The 19304-nt window shown below is 39.9% G+C and overlaps 1 protein-coding gene across 1 annotated transcript in view; it reads right to left on the bottom strand.

The window, feature by feature from the left end:
* Positions 1 to 19304, bottom strand: part of LOC134667113 (coiled-coil domain-containing protein 40) — a 37143-nt gene that overhangs the window by 7847 nt on the left and 9992 nt on the right. Inside the window, exons 10-17 of the mRNA XM_063524396.1 lie at positions 17314 to 17456; positions 14517 to 14617; positions 14088 to 14270; positions 12972 to 13139; positions 11390 to 11467; positions 10616 to 10784; positions 1040 to 1248; positions 316 to 435 (exon numbers count right to left, since the gene is read on the bottom strand). Coding sequence (XP_063380466.1) covers positions 316 to 435; positions 1040 to 1248; positions 10616 to 10784; positions 11390 to 11467; positions 12972 to 13139; positions 14088 to 14270; positions 14517 to 14617; positions 17314 to 17456 — 1171 coding nt within the window. The remainder of the gene's footprint in view (positions 1 to 315; positions 436 to 1039; positions 1249 to 10615; positions 10785 to 11389; positions 11468 to 12971; positions 13140 to 14087; positions 14271 to 14516; positions 14618 to 17313; positions 17457 to 19304) is intronic.

The following is a 19304-nucleotide window of genomic DNA, read 5'->3' as shown; positions in this document are numbered from 1 at the left end:
GGCCTATGGCCTTGATCTTGGCTTGGGAGGAACATACATTTTGTTAGAAATTTTGTTCTCTAGCCTGCCCTCCCTTGGCGACGCAAATGAGTCTGCAAAAGCAGGAAATAAGGGTATCGTCTTGGGTCGTCCCATTCGTTTTTCGTCAAGTTCTTAAATTAGTCCTATTCTGCTTTCGTCACTCATTCTACATTGAAAGCCACCGACGATTGTGACGAATGTTAGAATGGGTGACGAGAGCAGAATAGGACTAATTTAAGAACTTGACGAAAAACGAATGGGACGACCCAAGACGATACCGAAATGAGAAGCCACCTTCCGTTGCCAAATGAGTGCTTCCCTCTGCACGCGGTCGAGGCTCTGCGTCAGGTTCATCTTCTCCTTGTCCAAGCTCTCTATAGTCTCCTCCAAGTCGAACACTTCCGCTTCCGCATCCTGCAAGTGAGTAATGGGTTACATTTCTCAACTAATATGTTTATTCTAGATCAGCGGTCGGCAACAAGCGGCCCGCGACTCGCGAGCCCCCCTGGCTATTTTGTATATAATATTGTAAAACAACAATGTCTGATAAAGTCACACATAACAAAAGTACGGCCCGCGTCAACTTCCTTAACTACTATGTGGCCCGTAATTAGCTGCTAAAAGGTTGCCGACTGCTGTTCCAGATGTTTCACTTGCCGAATTTTCATTTGATCGGACGTGTTTACCGAAAACCGTAAAATTGTTAAACTTTTGCACAGAGCATCCTGTAAAAGCCATTGGGTTAGGTTAGACTAGATTGGTAACCCTTATAAAAATTCTTTTTTTTTAAAAGGTGTTTGGTCAAATGAACGTTTTTCTAAATTTCAATAATCGTGTGTTTAAAATTCTCTGAGACGACGTGTCACGCCAAGGAAAAGAAAGGTGACGTGAAAGAAGTAGTCGACGCCTATGATCTATGAACGTACAGTCAGCCAAGAAAGTAGTCTACCACTTTTCGACTCTATCATCTGATTCATAGAGTCGAAAAGCGGTAGACCACTTTCTTGGCTGACTGTACCTTGAGCTTGGCCTTGTATGCTATAGCCAGTGAATCGTATTCCATCTTCAACGCTTCCCCTCTCTCTCCGGCCTCCTTTCTCTCTCGCTCCAACACGCCTAGGCGCCCGCGCAGCTCACGCAGCGAGCGATCTACGCTTGCGCGCTCCGCGGCCACGCTCTCGATGTCCGCTTGGATGCGCATGCTTTTTTGATCGCAGATTTGGATTTCTGTAAAGAAAAAAATGGTTTAGGACGCGTCCGAGACAAAAAGAGACGTAGGGTGCGACATTTATTATGATACAGAAAACTTAATCCAAAATGTTTTTGGATTATAAACACACACACACACACATACACACACACACACACACACACACACACAGACACACACACACACACACAAACACACACACACACACACTCATATGGACTTGCAAGTCCATATTCTATGTTAATTTTTGTGCGGGTTGCGGGTTGGCGGTGATGTTAAAACGTCCGGAGAGTAGTAGCAAAAGGGGTTTATTGTATTACAATGTTCAATGTTAGAGTTTAAAATGTTAAATAATGTTAAGTCTAGAATGTTATAATGTTAGTAAAAATAGTGAATGTTAATGTTTCGAATGCACCCGGTCGCGATGGTCCCGAAAAGTACACTAAAAGTAATTTTACTGTAAATTATTGAGGTAATGTATCTTTTGCTGACTAGATGCACGTGCCGCACGAGGCTTAAAACGTGTTAAGGTGCATTGCACCGAACATCTTGACGGGGGCAAACGATGAGATGGGATGAGTTGCTAAGATATTTAAGTGGTACAAGGATGATCAACAATGTTTCTAAATCTATGTAATTAATTTCTAAACGATGTTTGTCGGAACACTGGCGAGCAACTTCTGTCCACTTGTTTTAATTCAATGTTTTCTAGTTTATCGCACTTTTCCACTTTTTTCACATTTGCACTGCACTTATCACTATCACTGACGCTGCAATGACGCGTCAGCCCGCGGCGTCCGCGAGGGCTGCGCGTGCGCGGAGCGGGGGACGGCTCCTGCGCCTGGCCCTGCCCGGCGACACGTACTGGATCAGCTGCTCCTTGTGGTTCCGTAATTATCGATGGTGGTGCTACTTTGACCTTCCACTGGCAGCGCATCTTTCGACTCGCATAAATAATTATCCCGATGATCACTACACCCCATAGGCAGTATATAGCGGTATAGTGATGTATGTCATTCGAGGAGTAGTTGTCCAGAAGGGGTTGATTCTGTTTCATAGTGTTTATTTTGTTTCCTAAGTCCTTTAATTCTTCCTCATTGTATGAGCTATCGCTAGTGCTATTTTCGTAGTCAGATAATGTTATATTTATAATGTGGTTTATAGGGTCTATTTCCGGTGTTAGTATGTTTAGTTTCACATTAACTTGGCTTTGCATATTTTGATGCGTGTGAATAGTAAAGTTATCAGTTTTGACAACGCAATCCTCGTCTACGTTAATAATGTTCGTCTGGGATACCGTCTGAGACGTAACTTGACTCTTGCATAGCGTGCGCAAATGACACGCGTCACAACAGAAGTATAGGTACTGATTCACTTTCGATAGACTTATCCATTTGTTTTGACAAGCAGCTGTGTTTATTTTGCATTGATAATTTTCATTTTTAATGCAGAGGTCTTTGTCGGAATTCATTTTGAAAACTGGGGTTTTTAGGTAGCACATAGTTGTTGTCACGTCTCGAGTAATGCATTGCTCCATTTCCTTCTCCGTTATAGGCAAATAGGCATCCTTTCGTAAATTGATAGCTATGTATTTTTCTATAGGGATAATCGATATCATGTTTCTTCCTGTACTGTGTTGTATGGGTATAATGTTGTATAAGTCATAACTAACTCGGCTCACAAGTGGAATACGGATCTCTATAATCATGTATTGGTCAGTCATCTTGGCTTTAATATTTAATAGGTGATAGATGTCTTGCAAATTGGTTTGAATGTTATCAATAGGTAACGATAAGTCGCTTACTAGTTGTCCGGATATTATGTTCAGTTCTCGTTGAAATTGTTTAGGGTCGATGATGTGAATGTTCATTTTTCCGTTATATATGTTTGTAAGAGTGTCTAGTAAATCATTCTGAATAACTGTTAAGTGATTTAGTAGGTTATTAGCGGCCATCGCTATCATGTTGAATTGCGCCATGCACTCTGCGGCGCTTACTTCTTTTTGCAATGCGGAAGTCCCTTGATCTAAGCTAATTAAATGAGCGTGTATCAATTTATGTTGTTTTTGTATGGTATCTTTGTTTCTTAATAACATGTTGTATTCGGCCTCCATTACTGATGTCTGGTTTTTCCAAAGGTTGACGAGGTGCTTTTCGTTGTTTTTAATTAGTCCAATGTCTTTTTGATATTGCTCTGCAAATCTATCATCCAGAACTCCAAACAGGGTATTTGCGAGATTTCCAACTCCGTTAACTAGGCCACGCCGTCTCCGGGTCTCTGGTTTCAACTGTTGACTCGATAAAATGCGGTTGTAGTGCTGTAATTCGTCATAAGAGTGACGTAGTTGCAATATAACGATATCACAGTGTGTTAATGTTTTAACTTGTTTACAAATGTTTTCTAGTTGAGTGTTATACTTTTTATAGGCCGTGATTCCTTCCCAATATGGATTGAGGTCCTGGTACGCTACTAGCTTCCATTCATCTTTCACGAGTAGCATGTTTCCAATGTTATCGAAGTATAGACCTTGAGTTTTATTTACGTGAGTTACTTGAACGCAGCTTCCCAATGTTAATAATGACATGAAGTACATTAATGTCATAAATATTGTAGTTGCACATCCGAGCTTTTTGTTAGGTTTCTGTTTGTTCGTTTGTTGTTTAGGCTGGGATTCTTGTTTATCTTGCTGTTCGGTGTCCTTTGGTATTGGTAAGAGAGATAGTTTTATTACTGGGCGCTTTAGGAGTCCATTCTTTGTTTTCAGAGTAACAACTCTAACATACCCGTCTGGTCCGGCGTGAGTGTTTACAACTCTTCCGAGGGCCCACTTTCCCGCGGGTAGGTTGTCGTCGTGTATTACTACCATGTCATCTATTTCAAGATTCTTCTGAGGTGTGTTCCACTTCGGTCTGGCGGACAGTTGACTTAAATATTCGAATTTCCATTTTTTCCAAATGTCTTTAACAATTTTTTGTGTTAGGTGCCATCTCGTTCTAGCGTCCTCTTCTGTTTCTATTACCGTGAGCCCTGCTCGGCCTGTTAAAAAGTGTGCTGGAGTGAGAAAGTCAAGGTCCTCGATATCTTCAGTTAGTGGGCATAACGGCCTTGAATTCAAACAGGCCTCCAGTTGCGCTAAAATCGTAGAATATTCTTCGTACGTAAGTTTCTGTTCTCCTATTACTCTCTTTAAGTGGTGTTTAAGACTTCGCACTGCCCTCTCCCAGAGGCCACCTGCGCTGGGCCACGACGGGGCATTGAAATGCCATTCAATCTCCATTTCCGTAATTTCCGAAAGAAAGCTGTTGTTAAAAATGTTCCGTAAGTCTTGCCATTGTTCTTGTAGAATGTTGTTCGAGCCCACAAAATTGGTTCCGTTGTCAGAATACATGTGACGAGGAGTTCCTTTTCTGGCCGCCATTCTTCGTAAAGCAGCTAAGAATGCTGAGCTCGTTAACTCAGTCACCAGTTCCAGATGAACAGCCTTGGTAACCATACACACGAAAATCGCAATGTATCCCTTTAATGTTTTTATGCCACGACCTTTGCTCGCCTTGATATCCACATATCCTGTGTAGTCTACACCTGTGTGATAAAATGGCTTGGCTTCATTCACTCTAGCGGCAGGTAACGCACTCATTATTTGTTGCTGTTTCTTTCCTTCAATTTTCTTGCACCTGACACATTTTCCAAGTTGTTTCTTCACCGTGTTCATTCCTCCCATCACCCAATATTGTTCTTTAAGCTTAGCCATGGTGAGTCGGGCACCACCATGGAATGTTAGGAGATGTGCTTGTTCTATTAGCAATGTTGTCAATCGTGCATGTTTTGGGATGATTTTCGGAAATTTCATCTCGTAGGGAATGTTAGCTTCGTTAAGTCTTCCTTTTGCCCGTAGAATGTTGTTTTCATCAATATAAGGGTTTAGTTTCAAAAGATTACTTTTTGTTTCCACTCTGTCATGTTTACGTAAGTACTCTATGTCCGTTCCCATTTCTTCTGTTTGCACATGTTTTATTATTGTCAATTTAGCTTTCTGCAACTCCGGTAACGTGAGATATGTAGGTAAAGTGGCACGAGTCGGTGTCAATACCCTGAAAATCCATGCGACGATTCTTATTACTTTTGCAATTGAGCTATATTTATGTAATAAGTTGTTTATAATGTTGTCTTGGTTATCCGATTGCGTCAGACAGAGGAGGGTACTGTTGTTAATGTTTGTTTGGGTTATGTTGTTTGAGCGGGTTTTTTTCTCTTCTTCGTTAGTTGTGTACTGTGGATGTTCTAAGTTATCGAAAGTAGGTTGAAATGTTAAGAGCCAGGATGGAGCTTGCCACCACAAAGTATGGTTTTTTAATTGCGATGCTGTGAGACCCCTGCTAGCTGCATCTGCTGGATTATCTGATGACTTAACATACCTCCACTGGTCTGCAGGCATTACTTCTTTTATTTGTGTTACTCTGTTAGCCACAAATGGCTTCCAGCGGTTCGAGTCGCCTTGTAACCACCCAAGGACTATTTTTGAGTCAGTCCAGCCAAATGTTATCATTTCATGTTTGTTCAAGGAATGTTTAATCTTTTTCATCAGTCTTGTTAGCAAATGTGCACCACTAAGCTCGAGCCGGGCTAATGTTAATGTTTTCTTATGGGGCACAAGTTTTGTTTTTGCTGCCACCAGTATTACTCTGGATTGTTGCGGTATTCTCGCATATACTACGCAAGCGTATGCTTCTATGGATGAGTCACAGAATCCATGGAGTTCAATGACGTCGTTCTCTTTACACCCTAACCACCGTGTTATTTTGCATTCGTTGAGTTGTTCGATATCCCTTATCGTCCTTGACCATTCTGAGAGGAGTTCGTCAGAAACCAAGTCATCCCATTGAGTCTGTTCTTTCCATGCCTTTTGAAATAATATTTTGAGTTTTACTATGAATGGGGCGATCCAACCGAGTGGATCGTACAGTTTGGAAATTTCGGATAAAAGTGTTCTTTTTGTTAGTTTCTCTTTAAGTTCGGGCATTTTACATTTGAATGTGAAGTTATCTTCGGTCGGGCTCCAGCATAAACCCAATGTTTTTGTAATGTTGTCTGCCTTGAAGTTGAATACCATTTCTTCTCTACCCTGTTCTCTGTTTATGTACTCTAAGATTTCCTTGTTGTTTGACGACCACTTTCGTAAATTGAAACCTCCGGTTTTTAAAAGATTGTTTAAATCAGAGACTAACTTTTTCCCTTGTTCTAATGAATGTGCGCCATGTAACAGGTCATCCATGTAAAATGCTTCCTCGACTACTTTCGCTGCTTCCGGAAAATGTTCTCGTTCGTCGGCTGCTAGTCTTTTTAACGTCATCATCGCTATAAATGGTGCTGATTTTGTTCCGTATGTTAGTGTTGTTAGTTGAAATGTTTGTAATGGTTTTTCAGGACTATCTCGCCAAATTATTTTCTGTAAATGTTGGTCAATCTCATTCACGAGTATCTGACGGTACATTTTCTCAATATCCGCCGTAAATGCGTATCTGTATTGTCTCCACTTTAACAAAAGTACTTGCAAGTCTTGCTGTAAATTGGGGCCTGTATACATCAAGTCATTTAAAGATCGCCCTGTAGATGTTTTGACTGATGCATTGAACACGACCCTGTGTTTTGTAGTTGCTGACTCAGCACGTTCCACAATATGATGTGGCAAGTATGACTCTAATTCCGAACTTGTGTTTGCTGGTTTCATGTGCCCTAGGTCACTATATTCATCCATAAATTGTTTATAAGCTTCTGTTAACTTTTCTTGTTTTTGTAACTTCCTTTCCATGTTTTTGAACTGGGCGATTGCTCTGGATCTTGACTCTCCAAGTTCTTCTTGAAATTGAGGTTTCATTGGAATGCGTACTTCATACCTTCCGTCGGGTCTCCTCTTCGTGTTTTCTTGATAATGTTTGATGCATTCCTGATCCTCTTGAGATAAGTCTCCTTCTTCTGTAATTTCCTCTACCTCCCAAAATTGTTTGATGTCTTCTAAATTGTTAATTACTACGTTACAGTTGAAGGTACGAGCATTCCCACTTATCATCCACCCTAGCTGAGTTTGCTGTAGCAGAGGCTGGGTATAGTCCTCCCCTTTAATCATTCCGTCCATAATAATCTGCTGGTAGACTTCGGCTCCAAGCAATAAGTCTATGGGTCGCTTTACGTAGAATTGGGGATCGGCAAGATTTAGGTTCTGTATAACAGACCACGATGGCTTGGGGAATGTTCTGTTAGGTAAGTCGTCCATCAGGTCTTTCACAATGAAAACTTCAACATAGAAAGCAAAATCGTTGTAAAGCGAAGCGCCTTCTATAATCCTTTTCCCATTGAAGCTGTTTTGTCTCTTTCCAACACCGTTAAAAATCCCATTAAACTTCTCGCTCTTTAAATCTAATAGTTGTACGGCCTGTTGAGTCATAATCGACATTTGACTCCCTTGGTCAATGAATGCTCTAAGTGTTGTATAAGTTCCATCACCAGCCTTAACCTTAATCAGGGCTGTTGCTAACAAAACCTCCGAATCCTCGTATGTAGGTAATTGCGAAATGTTTGTTGACTTGTTATTTTCCGTAATGATTCCATTTGCTGATGGAGCAGAGGTCGACGGCCCTGGTGCTGACGATAATGTTTTGACACACGCCTCATGTATCAGCGTATTATGTCGGCCAGTGCATTTGTGGCACGTTTTTGTTGAGTTGCATTTATTGCCGTGGTGTGTAAAAAGACAGTTAATACATAGTGCCAGTTTTTTAACTGTCTGATATCGTTTTTCTATCGGTAATTGTAAAAATTGACGACAATTGTAGATTCCATGTTGATTGTTACACATGGGACATTGGATGCTTGACACGTGCAATGTTTTACCTATTGTTGAAGTTCCGTAACTTTTATTGACCCCGTTGTTTGTATAAGTGGAGTTAGGATACTGTCGGTTATTATGTTGTGTTTGAAATGTTCTTCGTTGGTTCGTATCGTAGATACTATTTGTAGCTGATTTCCCATATGTTTTAGGATTGACAGAGTCTTGTTTTCGGCGAGATGTTTCAAGGCTCGTAAACTTGCCTTCCATGAATTCCATGAATTCCTGCAGGACCGGTAGCGCTCGGGAGTTGGTTAAAATATCCCAGCAAACGATGTAATTGTCAGAGCTTATTTGTAAATGTTGAATGAGTCTCTCCGCTTCTCCTTTCACTCTGGACTTTAAAAACTGCATTTTCTGTGCATTTGATAAAGCAGTGTTGTTATGAATGGCTTCACAAAATAAGTCTTTGAATGAAACCCAAGTGTTGTAGTTCCCATGAAAAGTTGGTATATCTAACTTAGGTGTTGATTTTTCGCGATGCGCCACTGACCAAATCTTCTTATTTATTTCTTTTTTCAAACTGTTAAATGTTTCCTCATGAGCGTTAAATGAAGTCTCGTATTCGACGTCTGTTTCCGTGCCCTCACTCTCTAACTCCCAATGAAGTGTATCTATCGCTGTCCAACGAGCTTGTAAGGACTTGAGCGCGTCTTCTAGCTCCCACTTATCTGTTAGTGTGAAAATAGCACTAGCGATAGCTCATACAATGAGGAAGAATTAAAGGACTTAGGAAACAAAATAAACACTATGAAACAGAATCAACCCCTTCTGGACAACTACTCCTCGAATGACATACATCACTATACCGCTATATACTGCCTATGGGGTGTAGTGATCATCGGGATAATTATTTATGCGAGTCGAAAGATGCGCGGCCAGTGGAAGGTCAAAGTAGCACCACCATCGATAATTACGGAACCACAAGGAGCAGCTGATCCAGTACGTGTCGCCGGGCAGGGCCAGGCGCAGGAGCCGTCCCCCGCTCCGCGCACGCGCAGCCCTCGCGGACGCCGCGGGCTGACGCGTCATTGCAGCGTCAGTGATAGTGATAAGTGCAGTGCAAATGTGAAAAAAGTGGAAAAGTGCGATAAACTAGAAAACATTGAATTAAAACAAGTGGACAGAAGTTGCTCGCCAGTGTTCCGACAAACATCGTTTAGAAATTAACTACATAGATTTAGAAACATTGTTGATCATCCTTGTACCACTTAAATATCTTAGCAACTCATCCCATCTCATCGTTTGCCCCCGTCAAGATGTTCGGTGCAATGCACCTTAACACGTTTTAAGCCTCGTGCGGCACGTGCGTCTAGTCAGCAAAAGATACATTACCTCAATAATTTACAGTAAAATTACTTTTAGTGTACTTTTCGGGACCATCGCGACCGGGTGCATTCGAAACATTAACATTCACTATTTTTACTAACATTATAACATTCTAGACTTAACATTATTTAACATTTTAAACTCTAACATTGAACATTGTAATACAATAAACCCCTTTTGCTACTACTCTCCGGACGTTTTAACATCACCGCCAACCCGCAACCCGCACAATTTTAAAATATATATTACATAACAAGGAAGAGCGGTGCCTCTTAACACAGGTATTTATTACTTAAAAAGAGGCGCCAACACTTACAATTGTATAAGTACTTCGTAAACTGAATAAATATTTTTTCATTTTCATTTTTTTCATTTTTCATTTTCATTTCATTTTCATTTTTCATTTATCACTTTACCAAGTACCATTTGTAGCTCGAGTTTCAGGTTGCCGTTAAAACTCTTCAGTACCTTCTATTCTCAGAGCCCTGTAACTATTAGACAGCAAAATAATTATGCGCGTTCGATAGAGATGGGAAATGGCGGATCAATATACAAAATTCTTCGAGCTTATCTTCCTTACTAGCTAAATTGTATAAATATACCTGAATGATTATTTAATAATTTGTTACCTTTTAGTTACTGTTATGTTTATTTTTTCCTCTCTATGTGTTGTCTGTTTTTAATGTTATTATTGTCTGTATTCCCTATTAGCTTTAAGTTAATTATAATTTATATAGGTCCCCACTGAAAATCAGCGCTGCGGCTTACCGTAGCATTACGCTGAGTGGGGGTCCTCTTTAACGTTCATCTGACCAATGTCTTGTTTTCAATTTAACTGGTTTTGTAACTATGATGACGTAAATAATAGTACATTGTGCAACATGGGGCGTAAGTTGAATTTTGCAAACGAGAGTAAGTTTTAATTTATAGACTCGAGTTTGCAATTATGATTACGTCCCGAGTTACATACAATATTTTTCATCACACTTGCGATACAAAAATTAAGTATAAAGACAAAAAACTGTTAATTATGGCATTAGAAACTTCATAACTCCCTGGGGAGGCTTTTTCTATAACTCCCGCTAAACCTGCGTGCAATTCCACATTTACTGAGCGAGTGTGATGAAGATTTTTTTTTTTCTTTCTTTTCTGAATATTGCAGTAGCACTCACGCTTGTTGATGAGGTGGACGTCGGCCACCACCTTCTGGTGCTGCTGCGAGAGCTTCACCACGTTGCTCTGCAGCCGCAGCCACTCGTGCTGCATGCCCTCCGTGCGTTCGCGCAGCCCCTTGATCTGCATCTCCAGCTCCTCGATACGACGCTCTTGGGGGGATTTACTCTGCGTACAAAATTTAATCATTTGTAAGTACTTTAATTAATCCTTTAATCATTTGACATTTCTTTCTAGTCATTCGATTTCGAACCGTAATTCTTAATAGTAGAGATGCATTTTTGTTTTAAGCATGATGGCAAGCATGTTGCCGCTACGGACTAAAGGGTTAACTCATCATCTTTCTCGCGTTATCACGGCGTTTTGTCACGATTCATGGGAGCCTGGGGTCCGCTTGGAACTAATCCCGAGAATTGGCGTAGGCACCAGTATTTACGAAAGCGACTGCCATCTCACATTCCAACCCAGAGGGTAAATTAGACTTTTTGGGATTAGTCCGATTTCCTCACGATGTTTTCCTTCGCCGAAAAGCGACGTAAATATCAAATGATTTTTCGTACATAAGTACCGAAAAACTCATTGGTAACATTACATACGAGCCGGGATTTGAGCTTCGGATTGAACGCTCTTGCCGCTAGGCCACCAGCGCTTCTAAGTACTTCACTAACTAACAGCAATTAATATATTTTGTTTGGTAATTATACTAATTATTGGCGCATCCTACACGGAAACCTCTAGATCTACATTCAAAATCATCACTCCAGAACACTTACGTCAAAGATCTCCTTCAGTGCGAAGTATTTCTTGGTGATGATATCCAGCTCTCTTTGTTTTCTTGTTGCAGCCATTGTCTGAAAAGTGAATATCATATCAAGTACCTACCTACTTAGAGACGTCTCAGAAATTAACTCACATTGATAGACGGGTCTAACGCGAAATTTATTCAATTACCTTTATTTACCGACGTTTCGAGTTTCGACACGGGTTTCACTGGTCGTGGTCGCGGCGGTAATAATAATAATAATAAGCCCCCAGGGCAGCTTGTGGCGAGCTGAATGGGAAGTGACGTCCCTTGGGTCCCATACCCCCGAGAGTCGGTCAGGCCCCTCTCTCCAGCTTGCCTTCATTGGCCGGCTGGAGTGAACACTGAGCAGGGGCCGCAGGACTCTCACCTCTGGCTTGCCTTAACCGGCCGTCCAGAGTGGGGTGTCAGAGCTATATGCTCGCAGGGCGGAAGTGAAATATGCCTAAGACGCGAGTTGGCACAGTGGCTGCCTACAGCCACTGGGTAGAAAGCGGTGCACACCTCTCCACGCCCTGAGCCGCTCACGTGATGTTGTCCCCTTGTCGCTCCGTGCGAGCGGCCGTTTTCGGGGACCCATATTGTGAGTTGGCGAGTCACCACCTGGCCCATTTTTTCATGTTTTTAACATATGAGCAGGGCAGGTGCCATAGTCTCCACCATAGTCCCGGTTACTAGCCCACTAGCAACTCAACGCAATAGCCCGGTTTCTTTTTGTACCTTTTCTTGCAATAGTCCTACACTAACCGGGGCTTGTCCTTGGGTGCACTACTATAGTGCAAACAGGGATAATCGTCGGTTGGTGTCACATTACATTTAGAGTAAATTGTCTTATTACAAGGGGCCTCTACGTGTTGGCTTCGGCCCCACGCACGCCTTCCAAATGCCCGGGACCCCATGGTCCCGAGAATTTGTAAAAGACAATAATAATAATAAATTCATTTATTTCAGATACATGATCCATAATTACACAATTAACACATAAAACACACTCAATATGTACATTAAAATTAAAATTAGAATCAATAAAAAATAAATTAATTAAAATAATAACATAATGTGTGATGTGTTCAAAACGCGGAAGTTTTAAATATTATAAGTCTCAGAAAGTTTTCACAAAGCTTAATAATTTCTCGGAAACTAGAAAATTGTGTAACAAATCGAGTGTGAGAGGACGAATGGGAGAAGTTTACGTATTCAGCACATTCCTGAACAAAAGATCATCGAAAGCAGTTTTCGTAATTTGACATTTCATAGAAGTGTCAGATACGTGACGATATTTTTGTAACACTTAGGTAAGAAGATTAATAACATAATATATAATACAAATTAAAACTAAACTAAACCTATCTTAATATATGGGAGTCCAAATTATAGCTACAAATATCTCCAATTCCGCTGGCACTTGATAGTGGCATGATAACGTTTAGTAACTCAGGTTTAATTTCTGCAGATTACCAAGGTGGCTGCCATACTCCACATACTCGTCTTGTACCCGACTAAGTAAATCTTAGTTCATCTTAAATCGGTGATAAATGAAAGGCAGTGGTCACCTTTTGGCTATACTTCTCTTCGAGCTGATCGATCTCCCTCTCCCGCTCGCGCACCTTCTCCTCCACCCCTTCCAGCACCTTCTTGTTGCGCGCGGACAGGCTGCGGTACACCTCGATGTCCAGCATCACCTTGGCGTGGGCGTTCTCCATATCTACTAGACCTATTTCCTGGAAAACGCGAAAAATTTTATGAGCCAATAAATATTGCATGGCGAAATTGTTCTAGAATTTCCTTGAGTTGGGTCTACAAATTCGGTGGAACCAAGACATCTGCAGTCAGCGTTTAAAAAAACTTCACTGCGATGCGACGTTGATCAGTCCGCTAGTTGTGGTTGGTGCAACTGGCCCTGTGAGAAACTGGCCTTGTCGTACAGCCTTCGAGCAACACCGGCTTCCGACACATCGGAAGGGAGGGGCCCAAGCGATATCTTACCGTACAAATCTTTCTGCCATTTTTTGCGGGGGGAAGGTGCACACAGTCGCACTTCTCACTCACTTACATACAAAATCTAATCTGTAATGACGACACAAATACATAGAAAATGACACACGTCAAAGACAAATCTTGTAAACCTCGATCTCTTTTTGTGTACGGACGAGTGACAAGTGTCACAACACGCACATTAACACATTTTCGTTGAAGTATTCTGAGAGATAAAAAGTCGGATTTGTCGCTCGACCGATCCGCAATTTGTACTGGGCGAGCAAAATCAATAAATCCAACAATTACATGAGACTAGCTATAATAATTGTGTTAAAATGTAATTAAACGTATGATATGTAAAAAAAATATTTCATGTGAAATGTAACACCTTCTTTTTGTAAATTTGATGTCCCAGACCTCTTTTTACGACAAAAAACCGAGCAATTAGGCATTTTTTCAGCTGCTGTGTGCACGCGCGCGTCAGGACTCGGTCTAGTGAAAAATCCGAGCGCAACTAGTTTTATTACCCGCGCTAGATCAGTTGATCTTGTACCTAGGCAGAGGGGAAATAGTGCGAATGCCGCCTCCTGTATATAGGTATTTTGCAGATCTCTGTCTTCAGCTTCTCTTTAACTAATCTCTTTAGTATCGCTCGCAGACGTTTCTGCTCGATAAAAAATTGTTTAACTAACCTGTTTCCTGGAAATCTCTCTCATCTTCTTGATGCCTTTAGCCATGGCTTCTACGGCCTTGTCGTTAAGCAGACAGTCCTGTATGTTCTGCAGTATCTCCGTCTCCAGCTTAAGTTTCAACTCCGCCTTGTGGGCGTAGTCTTTCTCTGTACTCGTGAGGATATTTTGCATTGCTTTGTTTTCCTGGAAGCAAACGTTAAATTACTGTGTCTGTTGAATACCGCACTTAATATAGTGCGCTAGTCTGTCTAGGCTAACTCTGCGTCGATTTTGCAGTGACAAAATTTGGAAATGTGTAAAGTCCGGAAGGTCTGTCGCTTGCCAAGGCGATGCAGAGTTGGGTTAGTATGTGTATCGTCAACATTCGACAAGCTTTGCTCAGTTTGGAGCTTGCTTGATATGTGAGATTGCCCACAAAGATTTAATAACCATTGTAATAAGCTCTTGGTCCCTCTCGGTCATCTCGATAGATTCGGTGAGTTCTTGTATCTGCTTCTCATACGCCTGGCGCTTCGCTTCCTCCCCGTCCACTGTAAAAGTAACAACATTATGAAAACGACTTTAAAAATTACTTAAAATTTCAAGTCGTCTATTTTCCTCTCTTGCATATTCGTGCGGAAGAAAAGCAAATAGACGAACGAACGAACGAAGGGCTTCGCGGTTATTTATTACTTACTAAACGACCTCCTAGCCTAGTCGGTAGTGACCCTGCCTACGAAGCAGGAGGTCCCGGGTTCGAATCCTGGTAAGGGCATTTATTTGTGTGTTCATCACAAATATTTGTTCCTGAGTTATGGATGTTTTCTATGTATATAAGTATTATATATGTGTATATTATATATATATCGTCGTCTAGTACCCACAATACAAGCCTTATTGAGCTTACTGTGGGACTTAGCGGAGTCAGTTATGAAGTTGTCCCAAAAAAAATTTATTAAGCTATGAGCTTCATCACATATGATCTTTGAGTAATTCTAAGCATTTCAAGCCTGGGAGGCCATAAGGGGAGGGGGGGTACAAAGATGGCCGCCACCCGTCATCATTCAAAAAAATCTGTCCTGGTCCTGGTGGCTACTAGGGCAAGTTTGGTATCATTTTCGTATAAACCGAAGACGTAGAATTCATTGCTGATATTTGTTTTTTTCAGCTTCATAGTAATTTTACAAGCAAAACGTAAAAAGATGAAAATTTAGGATGGAGATATTTGCTTTGAGAGCTAATAACTTTTGTATAGTAGCGAAAAATATCATATAAAAAATACTATAATAAAGCGTAATTCATGCAAATTCTAAACATATACACGTTGAGTAATATCCTACTGCAAAAAGACGGTGAAAAAATTATTAAATGACCGCAGCGCGGGTAGTTGGACTTTCGTTTATCTTGCGGACCGTCGTTTATCTTACAAAATGATCGAGTACGAGTATCTACGTAGGTATGCTTACTTTGCTAGATTTTATAATGACGAATAAAATACTTTCATCCACACATAATTCATCATACAGACATAATTTTATGCACTTTAATTTTAATGCACTTGCAACGATTTGAGTGGGGCCTAGTGTTATTTGACCGGTGTTTTCTGTAAGGTGGAGGTAAGTACGTACTTCCCCAGTTGGGCTCTGCTCGGATAGATCTGGAATGACATCCGCTGTGCTGTGCCCTACCACACAAAGCGAGATGACATTTACAGTGCCCATACCTCTCTTTTGAACGTAGTTTAAGGATATACCCGGGTCCAAAATTGGGTCCGAGAAATAACTATTATAAATGAAATTATTCTAATAAAATAGCGCTCTTATTTTTGCTGATAATATTAAAACACTATTTATGAGAGAAATTGTACTACTTAGGAAGAGGCAAAATATTTATTTTCACGATAATTTTCATGCTATAACTCACTTTAAGTAATTTTATAGGTACTTACTTGTTGTTTTTAATAAATAACTTCAACCTGCACATAACATTCATTTGGATTTGATTTGGTTTGATTTTGTTTGATATTTTACATTTAATATTTGCTTCAGGTTGGTGTGGTGAAAAATTCTGTGTTTCACTCGGCGGCAAATTTTGTTTAACCCTCGTTCTTTGAAACCCTTACAACGCTCAAGATTTCATTTTTCGAACCACTCACTACGCTCGTGGTTCAATTTTGAAATCTTTCGCTTGATCGGGTATCAATATTAGCACGAGCGGTTAAACAACAACTTTGCCCCCTTGTAAAACAAATAACTATTATGCGGAGAGCTTACATTTAGAAATCATAACAGCTATGTATATTTGTCATACTAATATAGGTTATGCAAGTATGACTTGGTGACAAACCAACGAAGCCCCGAAGGGGCTTTTTTTTTTGCTCTGAGGGATAAAAGGTAACTAACGAATCTAACCCAACCTGAAATTGCGGTTGTACATGATCTTATTTGTTAAGCGAGCCGCCCTCCTCTTTAGACATGGGGATACCTGTGTCTATTTTTTTAACCTATACCAGATTATGTCGGTGTACTGGAAACTGCGGACATTAAATATACAGAAAGCATTTTATTCGTCATCATAAAATCTAGCAAAGTAAGCATAATTACCTACGTAGATACTCGTACTCGACCATTTTGTAGGATAAATGCCGCCTAGCGAGAGTCCAACTACCCGCGCTGCGGTCATTTAATAATTTTTTCACCATCTTTTTGCAGTAGGATATTACTAAACATGTATATGTTTAGAAGCTGCATGAATTGCGCTTTATTATAGTATTTTTTGTATGACACTTTTGGCCACTATACAAAAGTTATTAGCTCTCAAAGCAAAAACCTCCATCCCAAATTTTTATCTTTTTACGTTTTTCTTGCAAAATTACTATGAAACTGAAAAAAACAAATATCAGCAATGAATTCTACGTCTTCGGTTTATACGAAAATGATACCAAACTTGCCCTAGTAGCCACCAAGACCAGAACAGATTTTTTTGAATGATGACGGGTGGCGGCCATCTTTGTACCCCGCCCTCCTCGACTAGACGCACGCTTCTTATCGCCTCCGAGGCTAGAAATGCTTAGAATTACTCAAAGATCATATGTGATGAAGCTCATAGCTTAATAAAAATTTTTTGGGTCATATATGGCAGCGATCCGTAACTGACTCCAGTAACTAGGTTGATCTGTGTAAAATTGTCCTATAATTTTTAATTATTATTATTTATTTATTTATGGTCAAGTATGGCCAGTACCCACCGAGCTTGCTAATGGCGCCGGTATCATACAACAGCTTGTCTTTGTGCATGGCCAGCTCGGCACTCTTGCCCATCTCTTCCATCGTGATCTTCTTCGTGATCTCCAGATTGTTCAGGAGTGTGCGGTAGCTCTCCTTCAGGGTGCTGAAAGTGAAAAGGACTTCGTTTAATTTTTCAACACGAAAACTCTCCCTACTCTGATCTAATCTATTTTAGAATACATATACTAACTAAAACCATTTTCTCAACCCCGTGAATGTTTAGGTCATACTGAGCAACTTTTATTGTGGGATTAACCCCGAAATCACGAAAAGAAATAATATATGGCAGTCATTTTGGCTGGCCTGATTAGGAAAATTTCTATGGAAGAGTATCTTTTTTTTATCGCGATTTCGGGGTTGGCCCAGTAATTAATAAAAGTTGCTCAGTATAGTAGTGGACCCTATAATGGACGTGGAACCAGTAATGGGACAAAAAAACATAATTCCTCTAAAATAAGTATGTAAAAGTAGTTTATGAACACTGGCTGTATATTATCATAAATAAGAGTCCTAGAGCTGTTATAGTTTGAAGTTTTATTAAATTTGGTTGTTTTTTAAGAAATTGGCGTCAACCTAAAAGTTGTCGTGTCACTGAAAAAAAAATACCACTACGAATTCTTAACAACTTCGCTAAGAGAGGTGAGTTAATCTATTAAATTTTAATTAATTAATACTTGATGAAAACTAGAATGTGTTCTGTTAATTGCATTTACCATAAGATAAGGTATACAACACACTATGTTGTGACTCCACACATGTAAAAAAATAGTGGTATTTGGCCCAATCCCATTATAGGAGCCTTAAAACTGCGTACCTCCTATGATGGGACAAATGACAGAATGATGCTTGCTATGCCATAATTTCATGTTTAAACAATACCGAAATAAAATGTAGTTAAGAAATATGTCAATCAGGAGGTATTCTCCGACTTCGGATAAATTAATATCGTTTTTCCAAACTTTTATTTAACTTGCCCTGTTAGTTAGTGTGGGTCCAATCTTGGTAGCTGAATTTGAGCCACTTTTCGATTTCCGATTCAGTTGAAATTTTGTGTAAGTACGTAATTAGGATTGTTCATTTTTTTTCAAATGTTCTATTTCGAAAACCATTTCTAGATATAAGGTTTTTAAACAGTTTCCGATATTTGCTGCGATATAATAATTGAGGATTGAAGATATTTCAACAAATATCCTTATGACCTTAGTTTGACCTTCTCCTGGGCTGAATGTAAAGTCATTGCATAATAAAAGTTATCGAACCATAGTAAATAAATCCATCACTCACGTATTGTCAAAGTTATCATTGTCATCGATTGTCATAACAAAATTTTTCAGTTAAACCGCTGCGCTTGTTTGTTACAATTTGATTTATAATTAATACCTAAACAGTAGATTTCATTGCTTAATAATATATCAAAAACCTTGTTCCTATGTGTGGGAATGATTCACAAAAATAATAGTTCGAATCCACGAAGACCTACGACGTGAAAGATGGTGCCGTGAATTAAACTTGGAATACCTACCTACTTCACGTGTTACACACAGTATTGCTGTGAGAATCACGTCGATGTAAGTATAAAATTAATATTAATTTACTACAATTAAGTATTTAAAAGCCCACTTTATTGGTAGGGTCGTGGTATCTATTTATTTTCTGTGGTAATGTAGCCAGAGTATCTAAAGGCAAACCGTTAAACAGAGATGGTGCCTACTAGAAAGAAGGAATATACAAGAATACATAGCCATACTCAAAATTCAGCCTGAAACTGCTTTAAAAAGATATAATTTCTAATTTCCAGGTACATGTTGCAGTTCAAGCTGCTGATATCATGTTGGACAAGACTTAATAAAGAGTTGTGAATAATAAAACATGTTTTTGTTTACCTACTTTTTTATTAATTTGGGAAATATGTTATATATGTTTCCAAAAAAAATAGTAACTTTACATTAAA

This window comes from Cydia fagiglandana, chromosome 9, assembly GCF_963556715.1.
Source record: "Cydia fagiglandana chromosome 9, ilCydFagi1.1, whole genome shotgun sequence".
Classification (NCBI taxonomy): Eukaryota; Metazoa; Arthropoda; class Insecta; order Lepidoptera; family Tortricidae; genus Cydia; species Cydia fagiglandana.
Note: the sequence above shows the minus strand (reverse complement) of the source record. Positions and strands in the feature narration are given on the sequence as shown.